General features: G+C 44.8%; 1 protein-coding gene across 9 annotated transcripts in view; it reads left to right on the top strand.

The window, feature by feature from the left end:
* PIEZO2 (piezo type mechanosensitive ion channel component 2) overlaps positions 1–17,373 on the top strand; it is a 443,262-nt gene that overhangs the window by 354,465 nt on the left and 71,424 nt on the right. For all 9 annotated transcript variants that reach the window (XM_044382834.3, XM_057313247.1, XM_044382833.3 and 6 more), the window contains 8 exons: positions 255–415; positions 8,420–8,596; positions 8,881–9,006; positions 10,439–10,639; positions 11,318–11,522; positions 11,642–11,743; positions 12,826–12,991; positions 17,116–17,359. In XM_044382834.3, coding sequence (XP_044238769.2) covers positions 255–415; positions 8,420–8,596; positions 8,881–9,006; positions 10,439–10,639; positions 11,318–11,522; positions 11,642–11,743; positions 12,826–12,991; positions 17,116–17,359 — 1,382 coding nt within the window. The remainder of the gene's footprint in view (positions 1–254; positions 416–8,419; positions 8,597–8,880; positions 9,007–10,438; positions 10,640–11,317; positions 11,523–11,641; positions 11,744–12,825; positions 12,992–17,115; positions 17,360–17,373) is intronic.

Genomic DNA, 17,373 nt, shown 5'->3' with positions numbered 1-17,373 from the left:
AATTTAAGGAAACCAACCTTGCTCCAGGGAGTCTCGGTGCATGAGGTCTAACTCATCGTGAAGTGGGACTTTGAGACCCCCCCTCCTCCAGGTTTTGATATTGTTAGGGTTCATCTACTACTGTTATTTTGCAGCTTCTCATTCCAACCTGAATGACAGTTACAAGATCTGCTTTAAATAATAATGCAAAAAAAAAAAAAAACCCAAAAAACACACAACATTTTATGCTCTTGGGTGAATTTACTATTTTGCAGATTTAAGAAACAAATGGCATCTGGTGATTGACCGCCTCACTGTGCTCTTCTTAAAATTCCTGGAGTATTTCCACAAGCTGCAGGTGTTCATGTGGTGGATTTTGGAGTTGCATATCATCAAAATTGTTTCATCATACATTATCTGGGTTTCTGTGAAAGAGGCAAGTGAACATTTGTTGTGTCTTCAGGCCAAACAAAACCACAGTGGGTCATCATTTTCCTTTCCTAACTGTCCATGATTTTGTTTTAAATGAAATTCCCAATACATTAGAACACCACGGCTCTAAGATAGCACAGACACTTTGACATGCAGAAAACCAAAGGACAGTTGTTCTGAGACGTGGGAAAGACATCAGGGCACAAAGACGCCCTGGCTTAGCTCCTGATTGGCTTGGTCGTATCAGAAAGGTTACTTATTTTCCTGGAGTCTTTAGCTGAATTGTGTGAGAGTGTGCTGCTCTTCTGTACTACCGTGCATGAACTCTTTTTGAGGAAAACAATAGTATTCCAGTTTATGTTACCAAGGAGTAAACTCAGCCTCCCAAATTTAATGAAATCTGTGACAGAGTTCAACTTGTTTATGACTGGATATTTTGAGACAAGACAGAGTGTTTCAACATTGCATTGCAGTTCTGTTTTTTCATCTGGAGAGAGGAGAGGCATCACGCAGCCAACAGTTACTTGATGAGGACTGTAGAGAAATTAGCTCTCTTTCGATTTATTCAGCAGATAATTTACACATATTTCTCATTTCCCTGGACTAGTTTTGAGTGACAATTCAAAGAGTCTTTGCCCTCTAAAAATTAAGTCAGGGAACTCCTGCCTCTAGTTTTTGAAAAGTTAAATAATAACGTCATATTACAACTACAACACCATAAACCTAAAAGATTCACAAGTAGGTAATTTGAGGTCCCCAGTCTAAACTAGAACATTCTCTATGTCATACAAACTATCTGGAATGGATCTAGGATCACTGCCAGGTGGGAACAGAAACAGAAACTACTCTACCTGTGAGATTTATAGCAGAAAGGGACATGTGTTCCACTGTTAACAGTCCACACATTAATTAGAACTAAAATCTAGGCTACTCCATGTACTCATTGAAGACAAAGATGTTTAAGCATTTTAACTATAGACGTAAATTGACAAATTCAGAAAGAATTTGAGGGTCAGAGTCTTAAAGAACAAAGAAGAAGAGCAAGAGAGGCATTTGGCTACAAATAGCAAAGGCCATTTTGGAATTAACGAAATCTGATGTACAGAGGTCTTTGGACGGCATGAGAAGTTGTTGCAGAAAAGAGAGTTTTATGATGGGGGTCAGCATTAAATGAAGGAAATTAATGTGAGTAGGGCACAGAAAATCCAGTATCTGAAATCCGTCCTGTGGAATTCAGAAAGAGAAAAGAAGAGTTCAATGATACCACTTTCTTACAAATCCTAAATGAAAGGCAGGCATATTTTGTTAAAACCATCCTAATGAGTCCCGAGAATGTCTTGTTCATTGACTATCAAGTAGGTAAATGATCATGATCTCTTCACCCTGTTACACCATCAGGAAAAAGGCCTTTGATGGCATATGACCATTGCCTTCTCTAGAATTCATACATTGTGCAGACTTCCAGAATTTTCCTTCCTAATTCCATCTCTTTCACCTATAACTTTAAAACACATCAGACGGTCATGCCTCAGAGAAATAACTGCTCCCACTGTTGCTAACATCTGCCAGAATCCCCTGGTGAGAAGGTTAACCCCAAAGTGTGTCACCCTAGTTTCACATCTTGTCATCCCACCCACTTGAGGTGTTCCCAGCCCCAAAGGGTAGGTTCCTGCCTGATCCTTGAACATCAGGAAGTCTCTCCTCTCTGCACACTGACTTTGGTCTCTGGGCTTCCCTTATCGCTGATTCTTATTAATGTTGAAATATGAAGCAATCAGAACACGTGGGGTTGTAATTATAAAAATCACTTAATTTCAGACTTCTATTGTCCCTTTAAAATGTATTCTAAGAGAAAGTTTTCTCCATGCTCTTAAATGCAAAACTTTCTGATCATTCCTAGGTAATAGAAAGTCCTACCTCAGAGAGCGAACAGAATCTCACTTCATTAATTAGACTTGTCCAGTCACAGAAAAGATCCAAACTCCCATCTCTTTTTTTCTCATGAAGATAGAATGTTTTTATTTTTTATTTTATTTTTTAGTTTTTATTTAAATTCCAGTTAGCTAACGTACAGTGTGATATCAGCTTCAGGCGGACAGTAGAGTGATTGAACACTTCCATACAACACCTGGTGCTCATCACAAGTGCCCTCCTCACTCCCATCATCTACTTCACCCATCCCTCCCCCACCTCCCCTCTGGTGACCATCAGTGTGTTCTCTCTAGTTAAGAGTCTGTTTTTTGCTTTGCCACTCTCTCTCTTTCCCCCCCTTTGATCATTTGTTTTATTTCTTAAATTCCACTTATGAGTGAAATTATATGGTATTTGTCTTTCTCTGACTGACTTATTTCACTTAGCCTGATACTCTCTAGCTCCATCCACATGGATGCAAATGGTAGGATTTCATTCTTTTTATGACTAATACTCCATTATATATATATGTATATTTAATTAGCTCCAGGCCAGTGTGAGGCCATCCTAAGAATATATATATATCTCACATCTTCTTTATCCATTCATTAGTCGATGGATACTTGGTCTGTTTCTATAATTAGGCTATTGTAGATAATTCTGCTATAAACATCAGGGTGCATGTATCCCTTTGATTCGGTGTTTTTATATTCTTCGGGTAAGTACCTAGCAGTGCAATTGCTGGATCATAGGGTAGATGATCTATTTTTAACTTTTTGAGGACCCTCCATACTGTTTTCCACAGTGGCTGCAGTAGTCCTCATTCCCACCAACAGTGCAAGAGGGTTCCCCTTTCTCCACATCCTCTCCAACACTAAACTCTGATCTCTTACCAGGTAGAAGTCTTTCCTCTTCTAGCAGCTTCTTTCTTTCTCACACACACCTCCTTCACTGCCCCCCACCTTCCAGTGAACTCACCTCTGTTATAAGGCCTCCCAGGCTGAACCATGGCCTCAGATGGGAATGGCGAGAATGGTCATTCTTAGGATGACCTCACACTGGCCTGGAGCTGAGTAAATCTTCCCTTTCTCTCATCGAGGTTTCCCCAGCATCTGCTCCTCCTGACCCTTTCTGTTGGAGTCTCGGCCCCTGTGCAGGCAGTGCCCCTGAGCAGGACTTAGAATGGTTCTGGACACTCTCTCTCTCTCCCGCCTCAGGTCTAAGGGCCGCACTCACACAGTCTGTACTCTGCTAGTGTATGAGTTTTGCAATGAGGCAACTCCTGTCCTAGTCACCAAATCCGTGCCAACTGGATTTTCTGGGTGAAGCTGGACATCCATGTCCAGACTCCAGAATACACAAACTAGCATCTGTGTATGGTGCTGCTTGAAGCTCCTTGCTTGGGGTTTGGGTAGAGAATGTAGCCCCCCTTCCTCCCTAGCAGAAGGGGACATGTGTTCCACTGTTCATCTCGGGGGTGGTGCTGACAGAAGCACCTCCTACGAAGGAATTTCATCACACTGCCTCCTGTCATCTTCACCATCTCGACCCATTTGTACCGTCCCAGGGAGCTTGAAAAGCCCTCTACACGGTTACCCATCAACTGTTTTGGTTTGAAATTTCTCCATGACTGACTAGCACCTCATGTTGGAATGTTTTGCCTCCATTGATTCCAAGGTGGTGCCTCGTGAAGCTTCACTTTAACTCTTTCTATACTTAATGACTACAGTTGGGGAGGGAAGACGAACACTGATTCTTGTAAGGAGCCATGTGCCAAAACAGGCTATGATGTATCTGAATCTTATCTGCTTATAACGAAGGCAAGTGTCTAGGGGTTCATATTGGGCAGAGGGCAGGAGGGAAGCTGTGCCGCTCAATTCCAGGGGCATTGTTCACCTGTGTCCAGCCACCCCTGACGTTGTGCACGTCTGAGGTGCTGAGTTTACTTTCAGGGGCCTCTTCTGCTTTGAAGGCTTGGCTCATCCTCAACCAGAGAAGCCCATCAGTGACGATATTGGCCCTTCCTAGCTTATTAATTTTGATTAGCACAAAAGATATCCTTCCTCAAAATTTGCTGATCAGGAAATGGAAAAATGAGAACAAAGTCAACGACCCAAGTGAAATCTTCATCCTTAGCCAAGGCCATCAGCAGGCTACTTGTTTTCACAAACTTTCAGTGTCATTTCTCAGGTCATTTTGGAGCCAAACATTAAACTTTTACAAGGTTATCATCATGGGCATCTGAGGAAGAAGAAACCATGAGGGAGAATTTGTTATAGTGGCCTTTCTTTTACATTGGTGTCTCTTACCCTAGGGACACCACTTTGGAAGGACCTAGATTTTAAATATATATAACATTGTCATCTTTTTTTATATGCAACTGTGTTTCTAACTTCAAAGGTTCCTAGAAGCTCTGAGAGATCAGGTTATTCTTTGAGGAAGGGATCACACCTTATTTTAGCATCCTGAGCAGCTCCTATGGGGCCCGGCCAATTGGGGGCCGTTCAGTAAAAGTTTACTGGCTGAAGGAAATAAATAAAACATCTTACAAGCTTGAGATTTACCCTATATGTCAATTGATGTTTCATTATTATTTTCACTCTTGCCAACCATTCATTTATCCTTCATTATACACTTAAACTAAATTACAATAAATTGAATGCTTATACTGCACTAGATGTTGGCACAAAGGCATGAAAGACACATTTCTTGCCTTGGCTCGAAGTCTGATGGTCATGGCTGGTAAATGAAACCAAAGTCACATTAGAGGCATCCCAGGAGGCTGTGGGTGCAAGGGAGGGGCGTGTCATGCAGGGGTCCTACTGTGGAGGCTGTCACTGAGGCTGCAGGTGCTCTGAGAGGGGAGGCCAGCTGGGCCAGCCCTCAGCAGGGACCACAGTTCTCAGAGGCTCCTCTCTCAAGGAAGTGGCCTCACACCTTACAAGTTTATATTCAGAGAAAGTGACAATTTGTGGAAAAGTGTTTTTTGAGGAAGACATATGGCATAAAATTACTTCCCCAAATTTCTTGATAGTAAGGATCACCTGAACACTTGTTAGATACGTGGATGACCAGAGATTTCCCTAGAAATTCTGCTTCATCAGATATTGGTTGGGGCCCAGATATTTGTCTTTTGTAAATTTTTTAAGTATATTCCATGAGACTCCCACCATCAGGGAAAGGATAAGACTATCATCGATCATGTTTATGTTGGATGAATTATGGTACTTCTCTGAGTCCATGTTTTCCCACCTTATAGACACTGTTGAGGACTCATTTTACTTGATTCTCTATGACACTAGACATTAACAATCATTTCCTTGTTCTTGAAGAGCTTCTGCTGTCTTCCAAAACAGCGCACTTCCCTGGCCCCTCCCTTCTGCTCATTCATAGGCTCCTTCTCTTACCAACTCCTCTCTTCTCTAGGTTCTTTTTTTTCCTATTTTTTCTATTTTTTCTACTTCTTCTTCTTCTTCTTCTTCTTCTTCTTCTTCTTCTTCTTCTTCTTCTTCTTCTTCTTCTTCTTCTTCTTCTTCCTCTATAGGTTCTAACTGCAGCCCCCTTTTCTGATTCTAGACCTTTTGTGGGTGGTTTCATGAGCTCCTGTTGTTCACTCACCATCTACATACACGAATTGTAAATCTATGTCTTCATCCCATCCGGTCTTTGAACTCCAGGCCGGTATCTTTAAGTGACAGCTGGACATGAGCTCATCCTTGAGTGTCCCAAAAGCACCTTCAGCATCTCTAAAACTGAGCCCCCTACCTCCACATCATTTTCCCTTTTAGATTACTCTACCAGATGCCCAACCCTGCCCCAATCTCTTCTCCTGGAAGTACGGATTTCATCATGCAGCCAAACAGTCTTTCCAGTGCATAAATAGGATCATGTTAATCTCAACTCAAAAACCTTCACAGCTCTCCTGTCCTCACATGCGTGAACTACAGGACCCTCACGATCTGGCCCTGGACCACTTTGCCACTTTCTTTCCTAGGCACCCTAGCCTAGGTGGATTCCAAAGCCCTTGGAAGAGACCCTGATCACACTGCTTTCATGGGGAGCCACTTGCTATTCCAAGGATGTCCATATTCTCCCTTGCCAGAAGGCCTCACACCTGCAATTCCCCTGCCTGACTAGCTCCTATTTGTACTGCCAGCCTCAGTTTAGATCAAATGTCCATGGGCAGTCTTCCCTAACCCTGGACTAGCTGATCAGCTCTGTGCCCCCATACAGCTGGCCTTGTCCCAGGCAGACACTCCCTCTACCATGTTGCCATGACTGTCTACACAGTTCTCACTGGCACTACTCCATGTGTTTCTTTAGGCCAGGGATCCACACAGGATATGCTGCCTTGAGCCTGGTTAGGACTTAATAAAATGTATCTTTCTCTAATACTCAAAAGATTAAGAGTTCTATGTAAATTTTATGCTGTTTTTATACTCAATGCCTTAAATACATACTAAAAGGAATAACAAAGAGACTTAATTTCATAGTAGCTTTAATAGGCTTACTGAATTAATTGAGGAGAAAAGAAATGTTTTTTAATATCCTGGTTAACATGACACTGGCTGATGACTAAGGAGGAGTCACTTAGCCAGTCAAAGTATTTTGTTAAAACAGCATTTATTGTGTTTGTGAGTGCTGTAGAGTTCACAGGGCAATATGTCTTTCCTCCTCAATGAATTCTGAAAGACGGTTCTTACTACCCTAATATTTCAGCGGTTCATTCCCAGAGAGGTTCCTTGCCTGGACCGTGACAAGCAGTTAAGTAGAAAAGCAGTGGCTACTAATTACAGAATTAAGTACTGTCCCGGAGTGTCCTCATTTCTTGTTGTGCAGCTTCGTCAGCCCATCATGTGACCATACTTTTTACAGCCCACAGTGCTTAGCCCTGGCAACATGTTGAATTTTATCAACTGAGTGCATGCTGTTAATGTTAATTAATTCATGCTGATAATACTAAATGTTCTTATGACATTATTTTAACAATATCCAGATCTTATTTTAATCATGAGTGTTTTCCACGGATGAGTAAGATGACTGTGCTTCTGTATTGTTCTGTGAACTGTTGGCTATGGAGAACCGCTGGAAATGATTGGGCATCTCACCTGATTGATAAGCACACAGCGTCTACAATGAAGTTGAAGTCACTGTCTTCCCTCTTCACACATGCCCCCCACCCCCACCAAGATCCTGTCTCAGTAGTGGCACTGCCATCCTCTCAGGGCTCTGGCTCCCAAGCCAGAAACCTGGGAGGCATTCCTTACACCCCTCCTTTACCCCAGCTACCACCACCATGAAGCCAACCAGTCAACAGCTCCAGCTAGTTTTACTTCCCATCTCAAATCGGTGACCCCTCCCCGCCACTGCTCCACAGCCCTAGTTGGGCCCTGGTCACATTCTCCTGGCAGTGCCCGTGAGGTCTCCTGACCTCTCACTGAACCCCCATGGATGCACCTCCATTCTTCAGTTATACTTATTTCAACAAAATGAATATCTTTCCTTACGATTTTTGTGGGAAGTCTTGACTCTCTATTTTCTGCACAGAGGGTTCCTAGGCCATAGCACGGTTTCAAAGGGGTCCATAACATGTGGCTCCCAGCTGCATCTGCAGCCTCATTTACTGCTGCCATGCGCCACGTTCAACTCCAGAGTTTCCAGTTGTTTGTGGTCACCGTCCCTTCCACGCTCCGTCATGCTTTCCTGCCTGTACCTCTATATCCTTTACATGGATTGCACTTCCCATCTTCTTGGCCTGGCTAACCTTATCATATTTCAAGGCCCAGCTCAGGCAGTATCTGTTCCAGAAAATGTTCTCGAAAGTCCAGATGGGGCCAAGGACCCCTTCAGGGTCTTCTCACAGGGGCCCGTTCCCATCTATAGTTGAGCTACTGCTACACTATACTGACATCATCTGGTTATGTAGCTTTCTGCCATACAAGACCCCCCACACACACACACACACTTAGGGCAACACCTTGCACATGCCAGGAACTCAATCAGACTTTGCCAAACTGAATAAATCGAGTTGCCACATTTTGTGGCTGTTGTGCCATGTTATGTATTTTTGTCCCCATTTCTGATTTTATGTTTTCAGGTGTCTCTGTTCAACTATGTATTTTTGATTTCTTGGGCTTTTGCTCTGCCATACTCCAAGCTGCGCCGTCTGGCTTCGAGTGTCTGCACTGTCTGGACGTGTGTGATCATCGTCTGCAAAATGTTGTACCAGCTGCAAACCATTAAGCCTGAGAACTTTTCTGTTAACTGTTCCTTGGTGAGCCTCGAAGACAGGGGACTCTTCTTGACTGGTCTTTAGGGAAGTGACACAGATATTGGGGAACCCACAGCCCCGAACACATTCTGTCTGGCCTTTCAGTCACCTCAGCCATGTTGGATACATCCTGGCCCTAGTTCTCTTCCCCTGCTGAGATCCGCCCCCTAAAGTGGATCTTTCCCTCCCGGCCCCACAGTGTCCCTTTGTGCAAAACTTGAGGAGAAACATCTAACTCTTCCAATCTGGACAACCATTTTTTTAACTCTTTGTTCTCTTCTTTTCAGCCAAATGAAAACCAAACGAACATACCCATCCACCAGTTGAACAAGTCTCAGCTGTACAGCGCTCCTATTGACCCAACAGAATGGGTGGGCCTGAGGAAGTCTTCCCCTCTGCTTGTCTACCTGAGGGTAAGGCCTTCGCCATACTTCATCCGTGCTTCTGCACAGTTAATGCCAGAGAATCTTTTGCTTGAGACTTCTGCTATCAAGGTTTTTATCTGATAAAAACCTTGCCTTTTTTACGTGACAGTTGGAATCACCTTTGAAACAAACGACTAAACATTACCGTCAGTATCGCATTGTACTGAAAAGAAATTGATCGAGTAGTTTAAGATTGATTGAATAAAGTATGACAAATATATTCAGTACAATAGCACATAACCACTAAAAGATTGAGGTAGATTGATAATGTGAGATGTTGAAAGACATCCAAAATATATTAACTTAAAAAAAGGCAAATTTCAGTACACCGTGCATAGTGTGGTCTCTTCTAGATGCAAAGAAAAATATTGAGTAAAATACCCAATTGTCTACAGTGATTATTGCTGAGAAGCAGGTAGAGCATTACGAGAAATGTTTGCTGTCTAAATTGTTTCTCTACAATGTTGAATAAAGGACCTATATTATGTTGAAAGGTAATACAATTTTTTTCTTCAAGCTTTTATTTAAATTCCAGCTAGTTATCATTAGAGGTAATACAATTTTTAACAACCTGTCTTTGAAAAGAAACTTTGCAAATAGTCAAAACCAACATAACGAAAGCAGTATGCTTCGGACTGCTCCCGTTTCACTTTGAGGGATACTCCAAGTAGTCTTCACACCACGTCGACAGAAGCACTCAGGAATGAAGCATTTATACTCAACACCTAGAATTTCTAAAAGTACCAAGTGTCCCATTTTTTGTGGTAGCTTTCTCACTTTTTTTTCTCTCATGCAACAGACATCATTTGCAGCAATATAAATGCTTCCCACCATCAAGAACTGTGATAGGGATAAAGCAAACTGATATTTGAAAAGAGCAATCAGAATAGTGTTGGGCACATGAGGTGCCATCCACATTAACTATTTTCATCATCATTATGATTATGTTATGGTCAGCAGCATGCTTGTCAGTCTGCGGCTCTCTCTAGCCAGATTTCCGAGCTGTTGAAAGATTTCCCCTGCAGCTTCATCTGTTTCCCAGATGGCCCTGTACCATTTTGCACTCCGAGCTGCAAACAAGTTTGGACCGCCCTCCCGAGGCAACTGGTCACTGCATCTTCCTATGGCTAGTGTACTTTTCCAGAAACAGGAATGAGCATCACCGGCCTTCTGTCTAGGGATTCTAGGTCCTAGCATCCCGGAGACTACCCTGACTGACACAATGCATGTAGCCCCACCTTGTTACTATGCCACAGGGAAAATGAACATTGAACTCAAGACTTCTATAGAGGTGGGATTTTATAAAGCATTGTTCTTTTAGACACCAAGAATGCGAAAAAAAGGATTGAGTATGGAGGTTGCTTAAAGTGACCAAGCTAAAGCATTTGGCTTCACACAAACGTGTTTTCTTCCTTTGTAGAATAATCTCCTGATGTTGGCCATCCTGGCCTTTGAGGTTACAGTTTACCGCCATCAGGAATACTATCGAGGTCGAAACAACCTCACGGCCCCCGTGTCTAAAACCATCTTTCACGACATTACAAGACTCCATCTAGATGATGGACTTATTAATTGTGCCAAATATTTCATAAATTACTTCTTCTACAAGTTTGGTCTGGAGGTGAGTTTCCTTGCTGACGTGGGTTTGTTTTTGTTTTTGTTTTTTTCTTTTTTCTGTGAAAATCCCAATTGCTGTTTTTGGCCAGCTGGCCCCTAGAGCTTACTTGTACATCTCCGTGCTCTGATGACTGTCTCCTCAAGATCAATGGGAGGGCATTCTACTGAAGGGTTCACCTGGCCTGGTTGAAAGTCGTCTAAGACCAAGGCCAGTGCTCCACAGCGCACTGCAGCAGTGAACTTGGCCTCTCTGGATCTCTGTAGCCTTGCCCATGCATAGATAACACTTTGTCATTTTCACTGGCTTCTTTAATGTATTACAAATCTTCTTTGTGTTTTGTGCATTCTGAGAGTTTAACTTTTGCCAGAATGAACTGGTTTGATCTGAAATGGTTGTGGTAGTGCCTGCCTCTTACTAGAACGAATTTGGAAAAGTGATGCTTCATGAAGAGCTCATTGCTGTATTCTCTTCACAGTTTGAAGTCGTTCTTATTCACAGTGATGTAGTCAGTTTATACATGATTTCAGTCTTCATGCTATAAGACATGTGTGAAAACGTGTAGACAGACCCCCCCTTGGGAATGCCGGTCTCTGAGCCACCTGCCCGGGGCTGACAGGTGACACCACTCCCCTTCCCTGTAAACCCGATTTTTTTTTTTTGCCTCTTTTCATCCTTACACAGACCTGTTTCCTAATGTCAGTTAACGTAATTGGTCAGCGAATGGATTTCTATGCCATGATTCACGCGTGCTGGCTGATCGCTGTCTTGTATCGGCGCAGAAGAAAGGCCATTGCGGAGATCTGGCCCAAGTACTGCTGCTTCCTGGCGTGCATCATCACCTTCCAGTACTTCATCTGCATCGGCATCCCTGCGGCTCCTTGCAGAGGTGCGTGGGCCCTGCTGGGAGCCGGCTGCTCTTGTAATCAGCCCTTGTGTCGTGCACAGTTGCGACAAGGGTGGGGAAGAAGCGTACTGATTTTGCTCTTTACCACTTCCGTCCTGCAGATTACCCATGGAGATTCAAGGGTGCTAGCTTCAATGACAACATCATAAAGTGGCTGTACTTCCCAGACTTCATTGTGCGTCCCAACCCCGTGTTTCTTGTCTGTAAGTGTTGGAGCCGCAGGGCCACAGAGCATGGGGGTTTGGATTTCTCTTTGCTGATCTTTCTTTGTGTGCTGTGCATTCGTGCCTCTGCTTCCTCCAACGCACTTGGTGGTCATGTAAAAGCTTGTCTTGATGCATTAATATCACAAGTCCTTAATGGCTTCTACTGGCCCTATTCCATTGCAAAATTAATAAATAAACATTGGAAATACCATCTCCACTTCCATAATTTTACCTCCCAACACACACACACACACACACACACACACACACACACACACACACACCCCTCTACTCATCCATCTTCTAGAAGGTAGACTGCAGAGGGAGGCCCTGTTTTGTGCAAAGTGGTTCTTTCATGCTGCCACCAGACAGACCAAAGCTAACGCCAAGACCGTGGAAGCTAGGAAGATGCTCCCCAAACTGCAGATGCTCTAACTCCAGGCTGTAGCCCCTGACCCTTCCAAGGGCAGGCTGATGATCCCAGGGTCGAAGCAGCCCCACCTAGGATGAGAAAGTCACCTCCAGAGGGACATGCTGCCTCCACACCCTCAGGTTTGATGTATGGGAGGCAGCCTGCCCATAACTGGCCATGATCTTCCCCTGCGCTCCCCTCCCTCATTGCCCTGTCCACTTGGGAAGCATGCAGTTACAAATACAATGGGGGATGGAGAGGCTGAAGAAAACTGCAAGTGTCTGCCTCTGCCACAAGTAAAAAGATCAAGATGGAGAAGTATACTCAACTGGCTTCCTCAAAATTTTGGTGGGAGGTAAATGCAAATAAATATGATCCCATAAGAAAAGTCATAAGACTAGGGATTATCACCTGATACTTGCACTCACCAACACACAGATAAAATCTAGACTCTCCAGTGTCTGTGCCCCCTTCATTCATCTTCCGTGGTGGGCAAGGTGGGACTTGGCCCCTAGATTGGAAACTAGGGAGAACTGTACATTGGGAACTTTGGGAACGCGACTCACTCAGGAGCTGGGGAGCGGCTCATCTCTTGTGGGGACTGTTTCCTGCATCTTGGAAACCTGGATAAGGAGAAGGTGACTCAGCGATCTCTCTGTCCTGCCAGATGACTTCATGCTGCTCCTGTGTGCCTCCTTGCAAAGGCAGATCTTTGAGGATGAAAACAAGGCTGCAGTACGGATCATGGCCGGGGACAACGTGGAGATCTGCATGAACCTTGACGCGGCCTCCTTCAGCCAGCATAACCCCGTGCCTGATTTCATCCACTGCAGGTGAGGGTGGCTGAGCGGGTCCAAAGCCACTTTGCACATGCGTGTCACTTGGAGGATGTAGCTCCACTTCCGGTTCTCTCTCCACCACTCTTGGGAAATTGGGCAGCCAACGGTACACGCCGGGCTCATAAATGCAGACAGAGGGCTTGGCGGTCCAGAGGCTGAGTCTCTGAATTTCAGCTTTGCTTCTGCTTTTCTCAGCATGAACCACACATTTCCCCTCTGTTTCCCTCCACGTCTCCCCACACAAACTGCCTAGGGCCCGTGATACTGCCTCCTGGTGCTCCAGCAGAGACCCCTCCTCTGACTACTGTCCCTCATCTTTACCTTCTGTTCCCCCTCCTCTTCATATGCTGTCCTTCCTGATTCCCATTCCTCACCCTCTTGCCCTTCCCCGTCCTCCTGGTCCTCCATATTCCGTGGGCACCATGGCGGGCTGGCAGCCACAGTCTGTCCCGTGCTGGCGCTCCCCTGTGTGCTATTCCCTCAGGCACGTGGGTTCCCCTTGTAACACCTTTCTCTGTCCTCCACTGTCCTCCACAGTCTGGTGGGAGCTGAGCTCGGCAGCCTGATTGTCCCCTCAGCAGAGTTTGCATTTAAACCTGACTAAATTTCTCACTCTGCATTCCTTCTGTGTTCTCTGGGTTCCCAAGTCCCAGTGCTTTTGCTCACCTGCCGCCCGGTCATGGCGGGCACCCGCTGCCTCCCCAGTCGGCAGTCATAGTACAGCTCTGGCCCTGCAGTCAGGGTCAGACGGGCTGGTGGGATTTTCTGTGCCTCCTCACCAGCCCTGCACCTGCAGACTCCCTGATCCTCACTAGTTAGCATCCACACTCTGGGTCAGCTGTCGCACCCAGGAGAGGCTGCGCATCAGTGCGCAGCAAGGAGATCAGTCTGGGGCCAGCCAGTGTGTCTCTCCTCACCTGAGATTTGCTCCCCGTTTCTGAGTCCCAGAGTATCTTGTTTGCATGGGACTGTTATTTGAAGAACCCATCCCACCCCGGTCTGAGATACAGACAACTTAGGGCAAAGTTCACATCTAACTTCCTTTTGTGTGCGTGCCCTTCCCCCATCCTTGCCGGTGCTTGTTGGTCTACAATACACATGGTCATGTTAATAGTGGCAGTTATTGGGCACTTGCTGTGTGCCACGATCCGGTCCAAGTGCTTTACGTCGAGGAAGCCATCTTATCCTAATGACCACCTATGAGAGATTATCATTGCCATTTTGTAGGTTAGGAAGCTGAGCAAGGATTTGAACCCAATCGACCTAGCTCCAAAACCTGGGTGCTGAGGCCCTTCTGTGCCTCTCAGTGGCCTAAGAGCTCAGCATGTACTGAACAAACCAATAAGTGAATTTGCTTTAAAATGATAAGCTAGGTGGGGCACCTGGGTGGCTCAGCCATTTAAGCACCTGCCTTTTGCTCAGGTCATAATCCCGGCGGAGTCCAGGATCTAGCCCCATGACAGTCTCCCTCCTCAACAGGGAGTCTGCTTCTCCCTCCCTCCCTGCCCCTCCCCCTGCTTCTTCTTCTCTCTCTCTCTCTCTCTCTTTCCCAAATAAATAATAAAATATTTAAAAAATAAAAAAATTATAATAAAATGATAAACTAGGGTGTCTGGGTGGCTCAGTTGGTTAAATATCTGCATTTGGCTCAGGCCCTGATCTCAGGGTCCTGGGATCAATCCCTGCATCAGGTTCCGCACTCAGTGGGGAATCTGCTTCTCTCTCTGCCTCTGCCCTTCCCCCCTGATCTTCTCCCTCTCTGTCTGTCAAATATATAAAATCTTTAAAAAATAATAAAAATTAAAATTAAAACAATAAATAAAATGATAAGCTATGTAGACCTAAAGATTCCTTTTAGGGTTAATGTACTACACTAAACACTAATACGAGGTAGGACTTCCACTTTTTACCTCTTCTCTGTGATACTAAGAGAAAATATCAGTGCAACTGATCTTTTTCCCTGTCATAAAGGGAGAAACTAAGCTTTTTTTTCCTTTGAGATTTTATTTATTTATTTGAGAGAGAAAGAGAGAGAGCACGAGCAGCAGGAGGGGCAGAGAGAGAAAGACTCCCTGCTGAGCAGAGAGCCCCATTCAGGACTCTATCCCTGGACGCTGATATCAGTACCTGAGCTGAAGGCAGACGTTCAACCGACTGAGCCCCCAGGCACCCAAAAAGTTTTTATCTGAAGGCAAACCAGTAAATTCCACAAGAAATCGTTAACAGCACGTGTTTACGTTTTGTCATGAATCAGACATGTTTGAACGATTCACAACAAGAAACCTAGAACAAAATGAAATATTTTATCATATCAGGTTGACAAGTTAGAGAAAGGTAAGTATTCAACCCTACAGTGTACTTAACAAAAAACCTAAAATGTCAACTCAAAAACTTGGGTGCACCACTAATTTTTAGAGTGGTATCTTTGAAAAATTGAATTATTTCAAGCTTTTAGTTCGGTTTCTCAGTGAGGACTCCCAGAAAAGTGGGCGTCAGACACCACAATGGGGCGCGGGAAGCTGGCAACCGCTTTGCTGTGGGAGGCCAGTGGTATCCCCCGCGCCCTCTCTGCGGGTACGCGCTCCTCAGCAGCTCTTCACCTCACTACGCATCACCAGGGCTCGTTCGTCTGCTCCGGGGTCCCTGAGGCTCCTCTTCAGAGCGCATTGACTGGTGTTTTCCGTGTGACCTTCAAGCTTGGTCTTGTGATTTCTGAGCCTGAAGCAGGTTAAGTGCTAAGGAATGGAGGCTGGGGCACCTGGAGTGGAAATGAACAACACTGGGCCAGGAAGGGAAATCCACAGAAAGCACATGTTACACTAACACACACGTTTCTGTGCACACACACTCACACTCAAAATGCCCATAGGCCGAGTCTGCTGACTCCAAAGTGTGCCCGTGTACACACACACACACACACACACACCTCAGAGGGCCCTGTGGGCATTCCAATATTACGTCTCACATGAATCACTGATTTTACCAGCGATGCTCCTGGAATGCTGAAAAATACCGACATTTTATTCATTCTCCTTTGGCTATGACATCAAAGAAGGGTGAAATATATTTGAGAGGGAAATTTCATGAAAGCATTTTAAAGGATCGAGTATTTTACACCCAAAAGAGTAAAGTTCAAAAAAGTGTGCTTATCTGACAATGTACCTTTTAGGAACAGCTTTCTCTAATGAGACTGGTGAGTATAGTGCCTATTTTATCAAAACACTGTTTATTAACTCTTAGAAAATAACAAATCATTAGTCAAATAACTGACCCACCATCGGTTCTGCTATGCTTCTCCCTTACCTGGGAGGAGAAACAACCAAAACAAAACCTCCAAGATAAAGAAGCTCTAATTAAGCAAATACAGATGGGTCTTGGCCTGTAGGTACCCCCCTGCCTCGGCTGTCAGTGACCCATGCTCAGAAGCTCCCAGAAGCTGCCACTTTTTGCACAGTGACTGTCTTCAAGGCTGCCTCACCTCTCATCATGGTCACAGGGAGAAATCACTCCCCAAAAAGGCATCTTGACTCCAACCTAGGGCCATCCAGAGACAAGAGTGTTGAACTGAGTCTCCAAGCCTCACCGTGGCTGTGTGTGCTCTGTGAGAATGACTTCTCATCAGCAAGGAGGGTTTTCCACCTCCAGGAAGACCTTCGATGCAACACAGATTTGTTTTATCTATTAATTTCTAGTTCACTGAAGAGAATCCAGTCTTACCTGTTCTCTCGCTTCAGGAGGCATCCGTATCTCAGACTTTCCCCCGCCATACAATTATTCATGCCTCCTCTGGGAAGACAGGGAGGAATTCAGAGTACTCTAGTCGTAGGCAGAAGATGTTGCTGTGGGGGGGAAATTTGGCCCAAATAAGATACTGATAAGTGTTTTCACAACTTACTTATTCATCTCTTACTAACTGGGTGAGGATTTCCTATAGACAAGGCAGCGTTAAATGAAAGATGGGTACAGAGTTCGAAACATGACTTGCAAAGTGCTTCCATATTGAGTCAGGTGGATGGTACGAACTCTTGCCCTCATCACAGTAGACTCTCCTGCCTTAATTTTTTGTTCGTTTGCTTCTGTGTGTTGCCATCCTTTGATGGGTCGGTTTTGCTTTCCAGATCGTACTTAGACATGTCCAAAGTGATCATCTTCAGCTACCTCTTCTGGTTTGTGCTCACAATCATCTTCATCACGGGGACAACCAGGATCAGCATCTTTTGCATGGGTTACTTGGTGGCCTGCTTCTATTTCCTGCTCTTTGGGGGTGATCTGCTGCTGAAACCCATCAAGAGCATCCTGCGCTACTGGGACTGGCTGATTGCATACAACGTTTTTGTGATTACGATGAAAAACATACTGTCAGTAAGTGCCTCTCG

This window comes from Ursus arctos, unplaced genomic scaffold (assembly GCF_023065955.2).
Source record: "Ursus arctos isolate Adak ecotype North America unplaced genomic scaffold, UrsArc2.0 scaffold_17, whole genome shotgun sequence".
Taxonomy (NCBI): Eukaryota; Metazoa; Chordata; class Mammalia; order Carnivora; family Ursidae; genus Ursus; species Ursus arctos.
Note: the sequence above shows the minus strand (reverse complement) of the source record. Positions and strands in the feature narration are given on the sequence as shown.